Here is a 21513-nt window from a genome sequence, read left to right on the forward strand (position 1 = left end):
TATTCACAAAGCTGCTTGTTTTATACTATAGACTTACTGGATTTGCCTAAATGTGGCAAATGTGTTTTGGCACTTCCTAAGATCCATATAAGAACTGATGATAGAGGGGTATATTCTGACATGATTCTATAGGGCCTTTTGTAGCATATTTGTGTTCATTATAGAACATTTCATTTGCTTTCTCTGCTGCATGTAAAGGGACACTATCGACTGGTTTCCAGTCATGTGATTCGTAAAGGGGACCCGTCACCCAAAAAATCCTATTTTATCATGTTAGTAAAGCAAAATGAACTTTAATTACACAATATAAATTATGTTTCCATCAGTCTGGGACTCATAATTATAACAAGCAGGCAGGAGCCATTTTGTGGACACTGTTATTAAGACAAGCCTTGTATCATCTGAGTCTTGTTTGTGCACCAGAATGGGGGACCCAATGCCCATCCTCATGCCCTGGCTACATAATTAAATGGTGAAGAGAACTGGGGAATGTAGGGAGAGCAGTGACATCTAGGAAGTGCTGAATGGAAAGTGAAAGTAATTGCTTGCCCCGCCTCTATGCCTAGGCATAGAGGAGGGGCAGACAATATTTGATTGACAGCTGAGATTTTTAAATGAGTTTACAACAGCTATGAATGCTTTAATAAAATGTAATTTGAAAAGGACTTGTATTATACAGATTTTTAGGTCTGGGTGACGGGTCCACTTTAAGTCTTAAAGGACATGTAAAACCCCCCCAGCAAAAATGTAATTAGTGAACAGCTTCTTTGAAATCTTTAGATAACTACCACTCTGGTTGTTAAAATGTTAACAGTAAGGTTGCAGCATTGTCTTAATCACTTAGAAATCCTTCTCCTCCTCTAGCCCTCATTGACCCCCTCCTTCAGGAATTTGCTTTGGCTGTTGACTTATGAGCATGCTCAGTTCTTACTAAACACACCCTCCAGTCTAACAGCCAATGAAGAGATAGCATTGCTGGTTCCTATAGAAACTCTAGCTGTCTGATCCTATTTGCTTCTCCTAACCATGTCTCCTGAGCTCAGCTTAACCATTACAGTGCTCAACCCTAGCAGAACTTTTTATCAAAGTATGTTGTGCCTGTGTAAACCTGCATTCTGCATTGCATGAACTTTACAGCATACATGTTCTGTTTGCAGATGTCAATGTTATTGATGGTGTCTCAGAGGGAAAATGGCTGAAAAGCTGCTATTTGTTTTAGGAAAGCTGCTATTTGTTTTACTAAAATGTGATGGCGCTGGCAAATGGAGGGTGTATATGCAGTACAAATGTTGTGGCTTGGGTGGGAAAGATATGCCCAACTTATATACATGATCAGAAAATGTAGGCTTTACATTTACTTTAAGCTTAAGTCTCACCCCAAAAAAATTAGTCATTGGTTTGATATCCCTTAGTTGTGTTATATGGCAGCAGACTAGTGACTGGTATATGCAGAAAAAGCGGGTGGAATACAATACAAATTATATGATTTCTGGATGTTTCTGACCAGTTCCACTGAACAATCCTAGTTCCCTGCTATACCGACAACAAGAATACGATTGATATGAAATTCTAATTAATGTTATAGATACACAAATCATTCCAATGAGAGATTAGACAGGGTTTTCATGTGTACATTTCAAGGTAATTGAGTGAGAGAGTCGTTCAGTCTGAAATTGGTCTTCATCTTTACATTGCCGTCCAGTTTTCATTGAAACTTTCCAGTTGCAACTTAGTTACCAGGGAATAGTTGTAATGGCAGACTTGAATATTACTTCTGTTTCTATTCTTGTAAGGTGCGATGATATTCTAGTGTTATCAGTGTTTCTTTGTAGCGGCCACAGTGAGGCATTTTTGCTTCAACTGGCCATACACAAGGTCGCCAAACAAGCGGATCTTTCCCCAATATATCGGGTTAATCTTATTGTTTTGTCCTAGAGGAAGGAGCAAGTAGTGGTCCTTAAACTGATGGGAAAATCAAACCTGCCCATTGGAAAGCCCATACACATCAGATAAGCTGTTGAAATGGTCTGCTTAAATCTTCCCATGTATGGCCACCTTTACAGTGAGCAATGGCAGAAAGTTGGCTGTTGATGCAGTGGAAAAAGTTGTGTGCGTGACATTAATCTCCCTCCATCAGTTCCTGGTTCCTCTTGCATTGGGGTTACCTTAAGGTGGCCATACATTATTAGATCTGCGAGGTTGGCAAACATGCTGATCTTAACCCGATATGCCCACTAACAGCTGGGCAATATCGGGTGAATCCTGGGGGGATTACAATGCTACGAATGGGCGAGGATGGGTCGCAGGACTGCATCAACTAGCCGATGCAGTCCTGGTTCTCAGAAAAAAATCTTACTTACTTACTTACTTGACAGATCGATATCTGCCCAATTTTTCGCCTGATCTCAATCGGGAGGACCCGTCGAGAGCCCCCACACACGGGTAGATAAGCTGCCAAATCAGTCTAAAGGACCAATATCGGCAGCTTTAATCTGCCCCTGTATGGCCACCTTAAGCGCAGTATTCATTGCAGCGGCTTGTGAATAAGACCCATTGCTGTGTATGGGTGCATGTCCTGCATTATATAGTAAGTTATGCACAGTTGCTTTACTTACAGGGAAGGGAGGTAAAATGAGTATCTGGGGAGGATATTACTAGGTGGTTTCCATTAGGGATGCACCGAATCCGGGATTCGGCCTTTTTCAGCAGGATTTGTCCGAATCCTTCTGCCTAGCCGAACTGAATCCGAATCCTAATTTGCATATGCAAATTAGGGGCGGGGAGGGAATTGTGTGACTTTTTGTCAGAAAACAAGAAAGTAAAAAATGGTTAAAATATTGTTGGCTGGTAATTTATTTGCTTTGAGGCAAAAATATGTGTAAATTCTGTGCAGACCTTTAATTGGGGCTCCTATTTTGAGGACAATACGTTTGTCTTTTCTCCAAAAAACCCCTGTGCACCCCCCGGCCCCATGCACGCTAAGTATAAAAATACACATAGGTAGTGACGGAACCTACTGTGCTCTTTTTCCTTAGAAAGGTTTTACTAGATCCGTAGTTTACAAACTGTGGGGCTGGTCACTTATGTTTTCCTAAATCTATAACCTTGGTATGGACCACATGTAGCCCTGAGTAAATGTTGGGCCTTCACGGGAGAACTAAAAGAGTCTGATTATTGCTCTAGAATCTAGATGATGAATTGGTACTAGTTAAAAGTCATAACCACACCATGCAGTGATTGCTATAGTTCCACCTGCGTGCCATATTCATGCCCATCAATTTATCAGATGACTTGCTTAAAGCAATGCATTGGAAACCTCTTTTGTATGTTACATGACTGAAGGTTGTGATTTATTGTGGCACACCATTAATGCTAGTTTCTTTTTCTCTTTATTTACCCAGGCCTGGAAAGGTGGGTACTAGAAATCACCCCTAAAATTTCCCTTACTGCTTAAAAGGGGTGGTTCGCCTTCAAACAACTAGTTGTTTTCAAATAGATCACCAGAAATAACTTTTTCCGATTACTTTCAATTTTCTATGTGTGACCGTTTTTTCTAATCATTTTTACCTGAAGCAGTTCTAGGAGGGGGGGGGTCGCCGACCCTGTAAACTGTTCTAAATGGATACATTTAGTTGATACATTTCTTATCTTTGTCCCTCAGCAGAATCTCTGCGTTTCATTACAAGCAGTTGTTAGAATTGATACAATAGTTGCTAATACTCCAGAGATGCTGCTGAGAAATGTATCAACTAATTGTTGCAAAATTTTTAGCAGTTTAGGGTAAGGCCACACTGGGCGTTTTGGGTAGATTTGGTCTAATCGTCTCATCTTTTCGGCGACCAGTCTCCCCAAACGCCTTCCCTCTCTCTGCCCCGGGTAAAATGAAAAAAACGGATTGTTTGCAGAAGTCGCCCGAAGTTGCCTCGTCTCTATAGCGAACAATTAGCCCACGTCTGCTTAAATCAGCCACACACATGTAAACTTTCCTAAGCAACCTATCAGAGGATTGCGCTGCAATTAGTGGTACAGGTATGGGATCTGTTATCTGGAAACCCGTTTGCCAGAAAGCTCCGAATTACAGACAAGTTGTCTCTCATGGACTCTTAATTATTTTCAAATAATCCACATTTTTAAAAATTATTTCCCTTTTCTCTGTAATAATAAAACAATACCTTGTACTTGATCCAACTAAGATATAATTAATCCTTATTGGAGGCAAAACCAGCCTATTGGGTTTATTTAATGTTTACTTTATTTTCTAGTAGACTTGAGGTATGAAGATCCAAATTACTGAAAGATATGTTATCTGAAAAACCCCAGGTCCCCAGCATTCTGGATAACAGATCCCATACCTGTATATAAGATAATGAACACACTGCTGTAAGATACATTGCTGTAAGCAGCTCAAGTAAGTGCAAATCATAAACTCTTATTCAGATACTTGAATATTAGGGAGGATACATGTAACCTATTGCCAAGTAAAGTCTTTCTTGAATCTAATTTCCTTTAAAGTGATATTAATGTAATTACATCAATTAGAATATTCGTGTCAGTGAAACTTCAATTTTACACCCCTTGATATTGAGTTTTCCCACATTCCTATGGTCCCACGAATATATAATGCATAATATGTTTCCCCGATTTAACGTTTTCTTGGACTTTTTTTTTCTGGTTCCCTTAAAAATGTAAAATGAGGGTTATACTGTATATAGAGAGCTGGCTTTTGTCTTCTGCGAAATGAGACAATCTCCGTAGATTGCACAGTCTGTATATAGACAGTCTGACCCACCAGCTGTGAGGATTTACTCTATAATAAAGGTATAGCATTTAGAAAAACGGAACTAGTGACCCCTTTCCAAGAGCTAAATCGTCCATGAGTACCTGCAGAGGGGGCTACTTGGATTTATTTGTGCCTTACAAATCCTACCCATGGTCAGTCTGTCCCAACAGAAGTAGCTTGTCATTGCCTTTTCTGCCCTCAAGCCATGGAATCCAAGGTTAATTCCCCCTCTTGCATTAACTCACTCTATTACCGTGTAAATTGTACTCTTACAAATGGATAGTGACCAGAGAGAATCTGATATGATGTTTCTTGAACAAACAAAGATACCATCATTAAGTACTAGTGCTCCAGCAGAGCAGAACAGTGATGGGTACCTGCCTGGTGTCGGGGATTTACCATGTTTTTTTTTTCTATTTGATGTACTTTTAATAGGGATGCACCCAATCCACTATTTGGGATTCGCCCGAATCCTTGGTGAAAGATTGGACCAAACTGAATCCGAATTTGCATATGCAAATTAGAGGCAGGAAAGGAAACAGTGGAACAAATGATTCTTTTGTGACGAAAAGTCACTTGATTTTCCTACCCGCCTCTAATTTACATATGCAAATTAGGATTTGGTTCAGCCAGGCACAAGGATTCGCCCGAATCTGAATCCTGCTGAAAAAGGCCGAATCCCGAACGGAATCCTGGATTCGGTGCATCCCTAACTTTTAATATAAATAAGAGATTTGATAAACCTTTTACTGCAGGGTTCCATCTTTATATTTGTTATAACCAAGTGAGGGAGCCCTGTATCAGTTGTTACAGCTATTTGTATTTGGGGAGAAGGTAGTGGGACACCCCCTTTGCATGAACTCCTGCTCATATGTAGGCACAGTAATGACATGGTCTGTATAAACCCTAGTGTACTCTTTATATTAAGGGACACGTTTTGGTGCAAAAACCTTGATACAGGTATAGGATCTGTTATCAGGAAACCCGCTATCCAGAAAGCTCCAAATTACAGTGTTCAGCCAGCCAGCCTCCTGGGTTTATTTAATGTTTACTTGGTGTTCTAGTAGGATTAAGGTAAGAAGATCCAAATTACAGAAAGATCCATTCTTCAGAAAATCCCAGGTCCCGAGCATTCTGGATTACGGGTCCCATACCTGTACAAGGAATATGATTTTAACCAGTGATAGACTGCAATCTTTCTGCATAGAAATGACCAGTTTTGTGAACCATGATGCCTCAGAGCAGGTTTCCCAGTATAGTGAGGCCATTCTGCTGATGTTGGACAACCTTTTGATCCATTTGGGCTGCCATCGTGACTGAGATTTCTATCTGAACAGTCAACATTGCTGCACTTTGCGGAATTCCCATGGAAGAAGTTGCCAGTTTTTATCCATTGCCCATAGCCTTTTTACAGCTACTGATATTTCAGACTCTGGACATGCATTTTATTGGGTCGAAGCAAAATGTTTTTGACCATTCCACGCAATATATTTTCCCCTGGTGATGAAAGATTGGTGGAGTTGTACGACTCCATAATGAAAGGAACCATAGTTGCTGAAGGAGTGTTCAGTGCAGCCCATTGGACATTTGCCAGGGTACCTGTTCCGTTTGGAAAATCTGCCTCCTGCAAAAGGCTCTGATATCTGTTGAGTTTTGCAGTTTAGTCTTGTGTATTAGTTACTGTGTACCCTGTTAAGGGTTCAAGCACATGGACAGATTCAGGGAGATTTAGTCGCCTGCCGACTAATGGCCTCTTCTGCGGGGCGACAATCTCCCTGAACTGCCTTCCCCCTGCTATAATGACAAAACGCCAGCGCCAATGCTCTTGTGGTGCTTTGATTTCCGAAGTTGCCTCACGCGGAAACTTTGGGCGACTTCGGAAGCACCGCGCATGCATTGGTGCTGGCGTTTTGTCATTAAAGCAGGCGGCAAGCAAGGGGAAGGCAGTTCGGGGAGATTGTCTCTCTGCAGAAGAGGCAATTAGTCGCCAGGCGACTAAATCTGCCCGTGTGCTTGAACCCTGAGGCAACTTTGGAAATCGAAGTGCCGCGAGGGCATTGGCGCTGGCGTTTTGTCATTATAGCAGGCAGGGGGAAGGCAGTTTGGGGAGATTGTCGCCCCGTAGAAGAGATTCGGCAGGCGACTAAATCTCCCCGAATCTGCCCGTGTGCTTAAACCCTTATGCTGTAAGTACAAGCGCCTGTTCCAAGTAGGGCTCACTGCTGTTCTCATGTAACAAAGACCTGTAGAAATCGGAGAACGGGTTACCTGCGTTACACCTAATCAATGATTTATGCTGACACTCTATATGGCATTATTGCAACTGGCGTCTTTGCCAAATAAAGAGGTTTACAACGCGGTACTGTAATTCCAGCATAGATTACTCTTTGCAAATTCTGACACTGCCATGATTATGCCATTTCAAACTCGGGGTGAGATATAGCTAATATCTTTTTCTATGTTTTGATAAATCCAGTGTGTTCATAGTAATGTTTATGGTTATGTTTTAAGAAGTAATGATATAAAACTACAGGAATGGATAGAAAGCTTTTTTTGTAAAGTGTTACTATCGCGATAATAAAATATAAGATTCACCATACTGAAATAAGAAACTTTCTAAATACAATCAATTAAATATTCTGCCTAGTTTCTGAAATAATCAAGTTTATCTTCACTATCCCTCTCTCAGCATCTGTTTCTCTTCATTCCGTCTTCATGCAGGAGTTGGGTGTCAGATGTATATCTTATGGGGGGCTTGTTTTCTAGCAGATGTATTAGAGCTCACTCAAATAACTGATTCCAGTATAAACACAATCTAACAAAATAACTGCCTTTAGCACAAATCCTGCATGTAGAGAGACAGGATTTATAGAGATAATAGAGTGAGCTCTAATACATCTAGGCAAAAGGAGACCCCTATAAGATATATTGGATCTAACTGTCAATGATTATCTGACACCCAACTCCTGAAGAGAGACTTAAGAGAAACAGATGCTGAGAGAGGAATAGTGAAGACAAACTTGCTTATTTTAGAAATAGCACAGAATTTTAAATTGATTGTATTTATAAAGTTTCTTATTTCAGTATGATTAAACTTATATTAAATTTTCATTTTCGCCATAGTTCCCCCTATAAGATGACTCCTCCTCGCTCTTTCTCCATTGTTGGGGACAATGAGTGATGGTGTACACTGATTTCTGCTACAGAATGAGGTTCTGTTTATTCTAAGTTTGGTTATTTACACTAGCTACAATGTAAACCTTCACAATTATGCTGTGGCACGCCATGTTGGTTTTAAGCTGGTCACCACTCTCTCTATATCAGGGCTGTGGACTAAGTAAGACTCTCCGCTTGGCCATTGGCTTCATAGTTTTCCTATAATCCACAGTTTAATAATATATGGCTTTCCAGTCTATGGTATGTCAGATTATTGACTTACTACAGGAAGCTTCATGCACCACATCTCTCTACATATTGATAATGAGTTTGCATAGTTTAGGGACATGGGATAATAAACATTTTATATCTGCCTTTTGTAACTATGCTTATTTCATAGAGAATTTTACATAAGATTAAAAAAAACCAAAAGCAGTGATTCCGGCAATGAGTGCAAGAAGGACGCCATATTGTTCAAGTGTTAAAATCGATGTGTTTTGAATCTCCAGGCTGATTTGTTTCACTCGAGATAAGAAATGCGTTTTGCAGTGTCACAACTTTGTCACTTAAACTGTTCCTGTTTTTTCGATATATATATATGGAATAATCTTTTGATAAAACAGTGCAGTACAGCCTTCAGCGACGAGGCTCTTTTCCACCAAAAGAAAAAATTGTATTTTTTTAATATAAGAAGAAACAATTGTGTTGGTTAAATAAAAACATTGAAATTGCTATGGCTGATTTGTCTTTATTATTTGCACCACACTCATGCTTATACATTTGTGGTACGGATATGGGACCTGTTATCCTGAATGGTCAGGATTTGGTGTTTTCCAGATAAGGGATCTTTTTGTAATTTGGATCTTCATACCTTAAGGCTAAGGCCACACTAGGCGATAGCGCCGCGATTTGACTCGCGGCGACTTTTAAGCCGCAATCGCTGGGGAAACTTTTGCGCTGGCGTCTATGGGGAATCGCGAAAAATCGCCAGCGTAAAAACACACGCGGCGATCTTTTCTCTACTGTCGCTCGAAATTGCCTCGCTAGGCGATTTCGAGCGACAATAGAAAAAAGATCGCCGCGTGTGTTTTTACGCTCGCGATTCCCCATAGACGCCAGCGCAAAAGTTTCCCCAGCGATTGCGGCATAAAAGTCGCGGCGAAAAGTCGCCGCGAGTCAAATCGCGGCGCTATCGCCTAGTGTGGCCTTAGCCTAAGGGTTACCAAGGGTCGAATTTCAAATTGAAAGAAATTCGAATTCAAAAAGACCAACCGAAAATAAGTCGACTTTTTGGTTGAATAGGTCCGTATTCGATCGGATTTGAATTGTATGAATCGAAGGAATATCGAATTCGATGAAATTTGTTTTCAAAGTTTTTCCCCAAAAAAACTTTGATTTTTCAAAGTCCGCCAATTGACTCCAAATAGGTTCTAGGAGGTCCCCCATAGGCTAAAACAGCATTTCGCCAGGTTTTAGATGGCGAATGGTCGAATTCGATTTTATTAAAGAGACAGTACATGATAAATTGCGATATTCGAATTTTATGCAAATTTGAATTGAATTTGGACTATTCTCTAGTCGAGGTACACAAAAAAACTCTAAATTGGAATTTTTTCAATTTGAAAATTCAACTCGACCTTTGATAAATCTGCCCCTAAGTCTACTAAAAAATCATTGAAACCTTCTCAAGGACAAATGGCAACAAGACATCAACACAACCATAACTGATAAACAATGGGCCAAAATTACTCAGTTAGTACACCAATCCTCTAAATGCACTAATCTACAAGAGCTTAACTATAAACTACTCACAAAATGGTATAGATACCCAACCAAACTGAGTAAGGTCTATAAGGCAGTGTCCACCATTTGCTGGAGATGGAAGGAGCACCCGGGCACCCTAACACACATATTCTGGGAATGCCCCATACTTAACACAACCCTTTAGCCGTTCTTCTAAACGACACCCCGCTTGCGATAAAGACATCCAAGAAATCCCTTGCACCCATAAGATGGACCCTGCTAAAGCTCTAATCCCCCTTAAATGGAGACAAGCAGAAGGCCCATCTGTAATTTAAGATTAAGGAGATACATAAATTTGAGGATCTGAAAAATGAATCTGCAATTGATTCCCAGAATTTCATAAAGAAATGGTACCACTGGATTCACGCCGGGCAAAATCCCAAGCAGAGAAACTGTAGAAACACGATTAGCGAGATTCAAAGACACTCAACAAACACTCAAGGTACTGTTTTATTATTATTATAATAGAGAAAAATGAATTTTTTTAAAAATTTGGATAAAATGGCGTCTATGAGAAATGGATTTTTCATAATTTGGAGTTTTTGGGTTTCCAGATTAGATGCTCCAAATCTGAGCCTTTTTCATTAGGATTCAGATTAGGACTATCTCAAATGCCTGGCCAACCTGAATCTAAATCCTTAAATCACGTGACTTGAGATCACATGGAAATAGTCAAATTTATTCTAATGAAGGATTCAATAGTGGTCAAATCCTGAAAAAGTGGAATTGCTGCATCAGCAATTACAATTGGCTGGTTAATAGTCTGTGCTACTCCACATATTGTGTAAATATGTAGAGAGTAATATTTTGAGACAATTTGCAACAGGTTTCCATTTTTTTTATTATTTGAGGTTTTTGAGTTATTTAGCTTTATATTCAGCAGTTGTTCAGTTTGCAAACAAATGTGCAGGCCCTTCAATTCCTTTTACCAGTTTAGTTTTGCACCTCTGCACACTTTTTTTCTCTCATTAATATCCATCTTGTAAGTTTACAAAAAAAACACGTCTGACCACAAGGCCACCATACTACCAAATTGGCAGGGTCCTGGGAGGTGGGTGCTACCACCAAAAAGATTGTCAGTCTTACTGGACCCTGCAATTGAGGGGCCAAAACAAGCTAAAGTTCACCAAACTAGCAGACATTATCATTATGGCCGTTATTAGTATTATTCAATAATAAGGGTGAAGACATGCAGAGTTTCTATTAGCAGCTACTTGTCAAGGCTATAAGAGTGGTGGCAGATGGGGAGATTAGTCGCCCAGCGACAAATCTTCACAACTTCGGGTGACTAATCTCCCCGAAATGCCTTCCCACTGAAATGCCTTTGGGTTTCCAAAGTCGCCTGAAGTTTTCTCTTGAAGCAACTTCGGAAATCCAAAGCAATTCGTATGCCATTCCACCGGCAATTCGTATTCTTGCTGGCGGGAAGGCATTTTGAGGAGATTAGTCGCCATCAAGTAGAAAAGATTTGTTGCAGGGCAACTAATCTCCACATCTGCCACCACCCTAAGGCTGGTGGCACACAGGGAGATTGTCGCTTGTAATAAATCTTCGATACTGCGGGTGACTAATCTCCCCAAAATGCCTTCCCACCAGCAAGAATGTAAATCGTTGGTGAGATGGAATATGTGTCGCTTCAGTTTACCGAAGCCGCCCTAAATTTCCTTTGGAGGCGACTTTAGAAATACTTATGCCATCCCGCCAGCAATTCACATTTTTGGAAGATGTCATCCGCAGTATCGAAGATTTATCCCAGGCGACTAAATCTCCCTGTGTGCCACAACCCTAAAGTGTAGTCAGTCTTTCAGTGATGCGTCAGCATATTGTAGCATACCCAACCCAGCTCCGATTCTGACTAAGGAGCCGCCAGAGGCGGCTCCTGCAATGCCGCCCCCCCTCACCAGCTTACGTGTCGGGAGGGGAGGCAGACACACTATTGCGGAGAGCGCAATTGCGCTCTCTCGCAATAGTACAGCCGAATTTCCATTTCAAAAACCGGAAATTCGGCTCTTAAAGGTGCAGGAGCGGCTTTTTGCCGCCCCTGGAATCCTTTCAGGCTCTGCCGCCTGAGGCGATCGGCTCAGCTCGCCTCATTGGCGGCGCGCCCCTGCTCCCAACTGTCCTTTTTTCGGAGGGACAGTCCCTCTTTTGACAGCTCAATCTGCAGTCCCTCATTTGTACTGGAAAGTCCCTATTTTCTCTGCACTGAACAGCCGGAAAAAGAAACAAAGTTTCTCACTTAATTGGCTTTTAGCAGAGATCACAGAACACCTAACAGGTGCAAATAAGATACTTTGAAACAATTTTGAGACACAAAAAAACAGTTAAGATAAGGAGAAATATTTTCAAACTTTCATAACCTGCCAAATGTTGTAAAATGAACATGGTAATTAGGGGGTGTGGCCACCGAAAGGGGTGTGGTCAAACAATGTTGCTTCGCTATGTGCAAAAAAAAAATGTTGTCCCTCTTTTTACTTCCAAAATGTTGGGAGGTATGTTGTAGTGCAAGCCCAGCACATATTATTCCATAGCATTACAGCACAGAAACCCCATGTCAACTTATGTGCTTATTGCATCTTCACAATTGTCTGACATCTGGTTAAATAAACCTCAGAGATATTGTAAGTTGCTGACAAACATTAATGCTAATGCAGAAATGCAGCACAGACGTACAAATGGTCCCTAGTTATCAATGGGGCGCATAAATGCATTAATTCTGCCCTCCATGAAACGTGTAAGGCCATAGATGTTTGGGTTTCTGTGTTTTCAAATATGTTGAATACATTTTTCTATTTTAATATTAGAGGCCAAATAAGCCCTCAGTAAGCACATATCGAGCTGACAAACTAAATCGCGGCCACCTTATACTGCGCGTCCATTTTATAACTACGTGAAGCAGCTCAGAACCCTCAACATGGCCCCAATGTATAAGCCCCTCCCCTACCAACAATAAGCTTGCGTGGGAACTGCTGTCCCAGCGCCACAGGGAAGGTAGACGTTCTAGACTAGATTCTGCTTTCTCGTTGATGCTTGGCGGACGTTTCTGAAGGTCGGTGATACTTTGCCAACCAACATGGCGGCGGAGGAAGGCGAAGTAGGAAAAGAAAAGGTATGACTTTATCCCCACTGCCATTCACACTAAATTTTTCTTGTTTCTATTAATTCTCCCTGCTTATAAGATTAGTGGCGAATATAAAGCACACCGGCTACATGTATTCCATTTCTCTTCTAGTGCTGCTGCATCATGTAGCTCATTCAGACACATCAGTGAGCGGCTCAATCACATCCTCGTCAGTCTCTGCTGCATGAAAGACAGTCCCCCATAGGGATTTTTATTTTGTTTAATAAAAGTGACTGTAACTTTAAAGGGGTTGTTCACATTTGAGTCAACTTGTAGTATGATGTAGACTAGAGAGTGATATTCTGACGCAATTTGCAATTGGTTTTCATTTTTTTTCTTTTGTGGTTATTGCATACCTCCCAACATTTTGGAAGTAAAAAGAGGGACAAAAAAAAAATTTCCGCACGTAGCGCAACAATTTTTTGACCACACCCCTTTCTGTGACCACACCCCCTAATTACCATGTTTGTTATACAAAATCTGGCAGGTTATGAAAGTTTGAAAATATTTCTCCTTATCTAAACTGTGTTTTTGTGTCTCAAAACTGTTACAAAGTATCTTATTTGCACCTGTTAGCTGTTCTGGGCTCTCTGCTAAAAGCCAATTAAGTGAGAAACTTTGTTTCTTTTTCTGGCTGTTCAGTGCAGAGAAAAGAGGGACTTTCCAGTACAAATGAGGGACTGCGGGTTGAGCTGTCAAAAGAGGGACTGTCCCTCCGAAAAAGGGACAGTTGGGAGGTATGGTTATTGAACTTTTCATTCAGTAGCTCTCCAGTTTGTAGTTTTGGTTGCTAGGGCCCAAATTACCCTAGCAACCATGCCTTGATTTAAAGGGGTTGTTTGCCTTTGAGTTAACTTTTAGTATGATGTAGAGCAGGGTTCCCCAACGTTTTTCACCCATGAGTAGGGTTGCCACCTGGCCGGTAAAAATGATGGTTGATCCCAATGTTATTAATAGGGAAAAAAATAAATTCTATAGGAAGGCCGGTATTGTTTTACAGAAAATGGCAACCCTACCTGTGGGCAACATGCAAATGTAAAAAGAGTTGGGGAGCAACACAAACATGAACAATTTCCTGGGCTGCCAAATAAGAGCTGTGATTGGCTATTTCGTTACGGTTGCCACCCGGCCTAGCCAGTAAAACACCTGCACAGGCCGGGGCCGGTATTACAAATTTACCAGCAATGTAGTTGCCGGTAATTTGTAATACACTTAAAAAAAGCCCTTGGCCCGCCCCCAATTCACTCAGAATGTACTTACTTTTTTTTAGGCTTCTAGCCATTGCACATGTTGCTCTGCCCCCTTTTCATCATGGACCGCCCCCTTTTGTTCCTGCCTCCCCACCAGCCGGTAACATTTTTTTGAAAAGGTGGCAAATCTAAATTTTGGTAGCACCCATGTAGGTTAGCAGGCTCTGTTTAGCAGTACACATGGTATTTATACAACCAAAACTTGCCTCCAAGCCTGGAATTCAAAAATAAGCACCTGCTTTGAGGCCACTGGGAGCAACATCCAAGGGGTTGGGGAGCAATGAGTTGCTCACAAGCTACTAGTTGGGGATCATTGATGTAGAGAGTGACATTCTGAGTCAATTTTCATTTCATGGTTTTTGTTTTTCATTATTTGTGGTTTTGAGTTTAGTTTTTTTTTTTTATTCAGCAGCTCTCCAGTTTGCATTTTCAGCAGTCTGTTTGTTGGATTCAAACTACCCTAGCAGCCATGCATTGATATGAATAAGAGACTGAGGGGGTGACAAGGTGCCCAATTAAATCTGTAATCGCAGAGGTACAATATATGATTCACACAAGATTGCAGAAAAAGGCAATTTTGCAATTCATATGTTTTACCAGCAGCAATTTCCTCGGTTCCTAATGGGAAGGTATTTTTGGCCACTTTGTTGCCCACAGGAGAGATTTCCCTCAGGCTACACAGTAGTGATGTGTGGGCCAACCCGATACCTGCGGTTTGGGCCAACCGCGCACTCTTCTCTGCGGGTGCAGGTCAAATGCTGGCTTCCGACTTCTTCTTTTATAGATGCTGCTCCTGCTCTCCCCACCCCTTTTATAATGTCATCGGCGGGGCGGGTCTATAAAAGGAACCTAGAAGTTTGGTGTGGGAGGTGGGAGGTTGGGTGGCAGGCGGCGAGTCGGGGGAAATAACGACTCGCACATTACTACACAGTGCCACACTCACCAGTTTAAGGAGGTGTTACTGTTGCTTTACGTGGTCTTTTCACACTTTATCTTACACACAACCTCCAGTTTTCATGCTTTTTTACTTGCATTTATGTTCAGGTTGGAATCAAACTCAGGACACTATTGTTGCAAGGTAGAAGTTTTAAACACGGTGCCTTTGTTTTAAGGGTTAGCAAGGATAATTTCAAGCAACTTTGCAATATACATCAATTAAAAAATATTCAGACTTTTCATGGTTTGGAACAGTTCCCTAAGCCTAGCCCCTGCTCTCCTGCTGATCTGTCTGACTACTTTGCTGAGCTGACTACTGTTACTTTGTATCAACAGCCATCTGTCCTCAGCCTGCATCCACCAAACCCCACAATTCCCTGCACACATGATTTCAATAAGGAAAGGGACATCACAGTGCAATGCATTGTGGGTTATGTAGTTCCTGCATGTTGTCTGTAAACTGTGGAGAAGTTAACTAACTAATAAATGTGTACTTGGTGATAGGACAGGTTTGAAAATGTTATCTGTTGATTCAGCATGGCTGCCAGTATATGGACTATTCTTCGCTTTTTAGTCTGATTATTTCCCAAATGATCTGGACAATAGAAAGGCCCTGTGTGTTGCCGCTTATAACAGTCTGTCTGTTATGTCCATGGGCTGATTGGTGTGACAACTGATTGCCCTGTTGTGTTTGGGGCAAAATAAAATAGCTTTCCATTTCCCCCCAGCAATACTGACCATTTCCTATCAATTGCAGATGTAAGTATGCCTTAATTTGTTAAAGTACAGGTATGGGATCCGTTATCCGGAAAGTTCCGAATAACGGAGTGAACATCTCTCGTAGACTCCATTATAATCAAATAATCGAGATTTTTAAAAATTATTTTCTTTTTCTCTATAATAATAAAACAGTATCTTGTTTGATCCCAACTAAGATATAATTAATCCTTATTGGAAGCAAAGCCAGCCTATTGGGTTTATTTAATGTTTACATGATTTTCTAGTAGCCTGAAGGTATGAAGATCCATTATCTGGAAAACCCCAGGTCGCGAGCATTCTGGATACCAGGTCCCATACCTGTAATTGTATCTTTCTAAGAAGACTTTGCGCTTGTGTTTTTCTGTTGGCTAAACTTTAATTTTTCTTTGCAGTCCTTCAAATTATTGGGCATCATTGATGTTCAGAAAACTCCTTGTGCACGGGAATCAATACTATATGGAACTGTCGGTTCTTTGGTTATTGGACTGGGACATTTCTTGGCAACAAGTAAGAGACCATATATGTGAGAAATTTCGACCTTTTTACTTAGGGTCAGATTTACTAAGGTTCAAGTTGGATTTTTGGTCAAAACTCACAAATTCGAGTTGTGAATAATCTGAATTGAAATTCGAGATTTGTCATACCTGGACCTTGGGAACAACTCAAGTTTGGCTATTAGCCACCTAAAACCTGCCAAGTTCATGTAGAAGTCAATGGCAGAGGTCCAGTGACCCATTTGAAGCCTTCCTGACTCGATTCGAGTTTTTGGGTCGGTAATATTCTTTCGAGTTTTTGACATTTTTGTTTTTTCTTAAATAAGATACTATTGAATTTCGAGGTCATTCGAGGTAAAAAAAAAAAAAAAAAACCTCTTACATTAGACCTTTGATGAATCAGCCCCTGAATTTGACCTAACTGGGTTTACAAGAAAATTTAGCATATCTTAGTTTTTCCAATTTACAAAACAGTAAATTATTAGCAACGGATAAATACAACAAGGAATCATTTACTTACATAAGAGTAGTAAAAGCCATATAAGAGTATTAAAAGTTCATTGCCCCTATAAATTGTTATGAAATCAATGTATCATTTGTTTTATATACATATTATGTAAGGACAATTGCATGTGTAGTGTGTTTTTTCTTAGTGGTGGTTTCTGGTCAATCCCCATGAAGAATTGTTGTTTTTATAGCACACACAAGAAGTAGCCATAAGAAGCCACAAATAACATTGGTGTGCCAATAGCAGCAAGATTCTAACAAAAAGTCTTGATAGTTATTTTTATTTCTTTCATATAGGTAGAGTGAGAAGATCCTGTGACTTTGCTGTTGGTGGATTCATTCTTACTACCCTAGGATGCTGGTATGTTGTTTTAATGCACAAAGTTATATATAGTTATATATATATATATATAATTTTTTTTTTCCTGGCACAATTACACAAAGGCCAGAAAATGCCTTGCCATAGGGGATACTGACAGTTGCCTCTGCTAAAACACTCAAAAATGCATACAAAGGCATAAACGAGCAATTATGCAATTTTTAGCAGATGCAAGTTTCTGTATCCCCAAATGTAGTACAAGTACTTTCTGGCATTTTTGTTCCTGCTACAAATTGCATTGTGTCATTGCTCTAATAGATAGATCAACATATCCAGGCAGCTGTGCAGCACGTGACTTTCACATAATTGATTCTGTTGTGTTTTTATAGACTCTAAGGCTTGTGACACACGGGCAGATTCAGGGAAATTTTCGCCTGGCGACAATCTCCCCAAACTGTCTTTGTGTGTCTTCCCGTTCGCTATAAGGAAAAGTCACCTGCGCTAAAGCACACGCGTTGCTTCGTTTTCCAAAGTCGCCTGAAGTTTCCTCGTGAGGCAACTTCGGAAAACGAAGTAAAGAAAGTGTGTTCAGCACAAGTCCTGTTCATAAAACATATGTTGAAACAGTGGTGTACTACTGCCCCTTTAAGAAAGTTATTTAGGTAAATTCTATTCAAGAAGAGAGTGGCAATCTATATTTTCAAACATACCTGACATCCATCCGTAGTACATGGATATGTTATAATCACCGCCTCACCATACATGTACCAAAAATGTTATGACTTGTTCAGTACAAGTATGGGCAGCTTGTATGGCCTTGCAGGGTTCAACTGATTAAAGTAGAGTCAGTTTGAGAGTGGTGTTTGGTACTAGCTCTAGTAGGCCAGGGGATGTTTTATCTGCAGTGTATGTACATGGTTAAATGACATGCCAGTGTATATCCCTGGATACTTATCTCCTTAACCAACAATTCCAGATAAACACACTTCCACTCCAAACTCACCAGTGATGAAAAACATACCAGTAGTTTTGCTTTATAAAATGCCTTAGGGCTTGGCTACTAAATCGGAGGGGTGGTTCACCTTCATGTTAACTTTTAGTATGTTATAGAATGGTCAATTCTAAGCAACTTTTCAATTGGTCTTCATTTTTTTTAAATTCTCTTTCCAGCTTTCAAATGGGGGTCACTGGCCCCATCTAAAACACAAATGCTCTGTAAGGCTACTAGTTTCTTGTTAGCTATTTTTTTAATCATCTTTCTATTCACATACTCTCCTATTCATATTCCAGTCTCGTATTCAGATCAATTCATGGTTGCTAGGGTAATTTGGACCCTAGCCACTACATTGCAGAAACTGGAAAGCTGCTGAAAGCCAATTGCAAATTGTCCCATAATCTGGCTCCCCACATCATACAAAGTTTTCTCAATGGTGAACAACCCCTTTAAGTGATTGGTCTTCTTTGATTCAGTCACTCAGTCTGCTTCTTATTGACAGCATAAAGTAGGGTTCCTCAAACTACAACCTGACTTCTAGCACAGGTAATTTGACTTTAAACACTTAAAATAAAATGCCAAAAACCCAATACTAATTGTACAGGTATTAAAGAAACACATTCATTTTCTTTAAATAAAGGGGCTTTATTTTACAGTCACATTAAAAATAATGTATTCAGACCTTGCTGGACAGTTCATATCTTCATCTTTGTTTGGGTGTCTCCATTGTATTAGTGCTTCTCTTTAGGCAGATCATCCAGCTCTCTGAACCACTTAGTATAGGCAAGCAGGATTAGAACATTACTGGATCAGAGTCCAGGAATCAGTAGTTAAGTCTGAGGACAGCATAACATAATACTTCCCTAGTCACTGGCAATCACAATCCCTCTACCGGACATCACGCTATTTTGTTCCCTGTTGAAAGATTCTTTCTGCCTAGTAAACTGTTCACAGCCCCAACTACTCATTCAAGTTTTTTTTTTGAACAACATTTATTGCCCTGAACACAGACAAGTGTGGCCATTCTTATGTTACTATTCATTTAAAATAAATGGAGGATTTGTAACTGAAGTTTTGTTTTATTTTCAGGGTGCATTGCAGATACAATAATGCAAAATTAAGGATCCAGCAAAAGATGTTGCAAGAAGGCATTAAAAATAAGATACTATTTGAAGGCAGCAGCCTGGATCCAAATATGGATAAAAACAAAACTGACTCAAAAACCTGATTTTTCACATAAAAAAAACAGGACTCCAAAGTATATACTTATCTTACTAAAACCTACATTTGAACAGTGTACTTGTGTTCTTTGCCAGAGACAATAAACCTCACTTTCAGTAACTTGATTTAGCACCTTTTTGCCCTATGAAGTCATGGCATACATAAAGTGGGTAAAGCAAGTTCGACAATAAAGGCCATGTATTACACAGCACAGTCAAAATTAATTTCCCCACATTGCTGGACCCAAGGGAAAGCTATTTTTTTTTTTTAAATTCTCTGCCGGTGGAAGACCATATAAAGGAGGAACACATCACTTAAGACAGCATGTAACTGTACTTTTATTATTACAGAAAGTGCGCCAATTCTGCGGCTATGATTTTCATTAGCACATGGAAGAGATTCCCTATATATAATCCGAGTTCACCAACATATCTGGGGAATATACTTAACTAGAGGCTGAATTGTATTCCCACTGTACAAAGCAGACAGAAGGGGCTGTGTGATTGTTCCTGGAAACCAATCAGAAGGCATGGCAAACAATGGACTAACAACCACATATCTCCTCCCATACATACTGCTGCACAAAATCTGGCTAGGAGCCCTATTGCCAGTGCCTAAAGATAACACATTACAACATTTTACTTTTCTACACAAACGTGCAACTGTAACAAGAGTTCCGGGGTTTTTTTAAACATGTATCGTAAAGCCTGTTATTGTACATTATGCCTAGGAATACAATGTTTATTTTTTTAACTTTTATTGTATTTTTTTTGTCAGCATTGAAACTAGAACACAATAAATAAACGGATGTTCAGTATATTTAGCTGCTAGTGTGTATTTTTTGAGCATTAGACAATGTTAAATGAGAAGGAAAGGCTAAAACAAAGTAAGCTTTATCAGAAAGGCCTATATAAATACACTAGTAAACCCTCAAAGTAATGCTGCTCTGGGTCCTCTGCCAAAAGAAACAGCATTTCTTTCCTTCTATTTGGTACATGGGCTTTTGTATAAGACTTGCTTCTTTCATCTCAAACTGCCAGGGTACGGCCTTGAGCATGCTCAGTTTGTTCCTTCTACCAACTGGAATCTGAGCCCAGAGCCTCAGGCAGGAAGTGATGTCACACCAACTAATATGGCAGCTGCTATCCTAAAACCAAGCTTCTAGAGCAGTTTACTGTGATAAAGCATACTGCAGAATAAAATGAGTGTTATAGCTTGCACTATTGTGGCTAATCTATTGACAATAAACTGCTTCGGTAGCTTTCCTTCTTCCTTCCTTTAAATGCCATGTATTTGGGTATAATTTTCTAGATCAAAAACAAATATTTACGGCATTAGTGAATGTAAAAGCAGATCAGTAAATCAGACTGCTCAGCCAAGGTTTGCTGTACACTAATAGTGCCTAGAAAATCATATTTGCCCATTCAACATACAGGTAGGGGGCCAGTTATGCTGTATGCTTGGGACCTGGTGTTTTCAGGATAATGTTTAACCAAACCCAACAGGAAGGTTTTTACAATAAGTATTAATTATACCGCAACTGGTTTAAAGTACAAGGTATTTTTGTTACAGAAAAAAAGGGATATGTTTAAAAAAGGTCAAATATTTGATTAAAATGGACTCCTGTGGAGATGGCCTTCCTGTAATTTTGAACTTTCTTGATAAGTTGCCAGCAAGGGATCTCACTCATATTAAAGAATCCAAAATTAATATTTTATGCACAGCTGATCTGTTAACTTACTATAACGGGATTTCAGTAGAGTTCTTGCTTGCAGGGAGCTTAAGAGTCATTTATGAAACATGTAGTAGCATACGATTTGATTTAAAACATGGCAATCATTTTAGCTTTTTTTTTTTTTATTAGTCATAAAACAAATTGCAAATCTAATTTGGAGTTGATTTGTCTCTTCCATAAATATTTTGTTTGTGTTGTGTAGTTAAATATATACCCAGTCTGAATTCTACATGCATCAGAACTTTTATAAAAGTCAGACTTTAAACATTACCATACACAGCCTCTAATCTAGCATTTCTTCAGCATATATTATAACACCACCTAAGTGACCCCATATCTACTTTGTAGACTCCTAATAAATTTCCCAAACTGTGTGTATTTTACCTCAGAGACTAAGTGCAGAGACCTCTTTAGCATCGGTATCAGCTCTTGCATGCA

General features: G+C 39.9%; 1 protein-coding gene across 1 annotated transcript; it reads left to right on the forward strand.

Moving 5' to 3' along the window:
* Window positions 1–12807: 12807 nt before the first annotated feature.
* On the forward strand, window positions 12808–20159 carry cox20.L (cytochrome c oxidase assembly factor COX20 L homeolog). Its single transcript, NM_001095885.1, is given in 4 exon segments — window positions 12808–12848; window positions 16198–16312; window positions 17104–17167; window positions 19209–20159. Coding segments are annotated over 4 exon segments (354 nt in total). The 5' UTR covers window positions 12808–12812; the 3' UTR covers window positions 19348–20159.
* The last annotated feature ends 1354 nt before the right edge of the window (window positions 20160–21513 follow it).

This window comes from Xenopus laevis, chromosome 5L, assembly GCF_017654675.1.
Source record: "Xenopus laevis strain J_2021 chromosome 5L, Xenopus_laevis_v10.1, whole genome shotgun sequence".
In the NCBI taxonomy this organism is placed as follows: Eukaryota; Metazoa; Chordata; class Amphibia; order Anura; family Pipidae; genus Xenopus; species Xenopus laevis.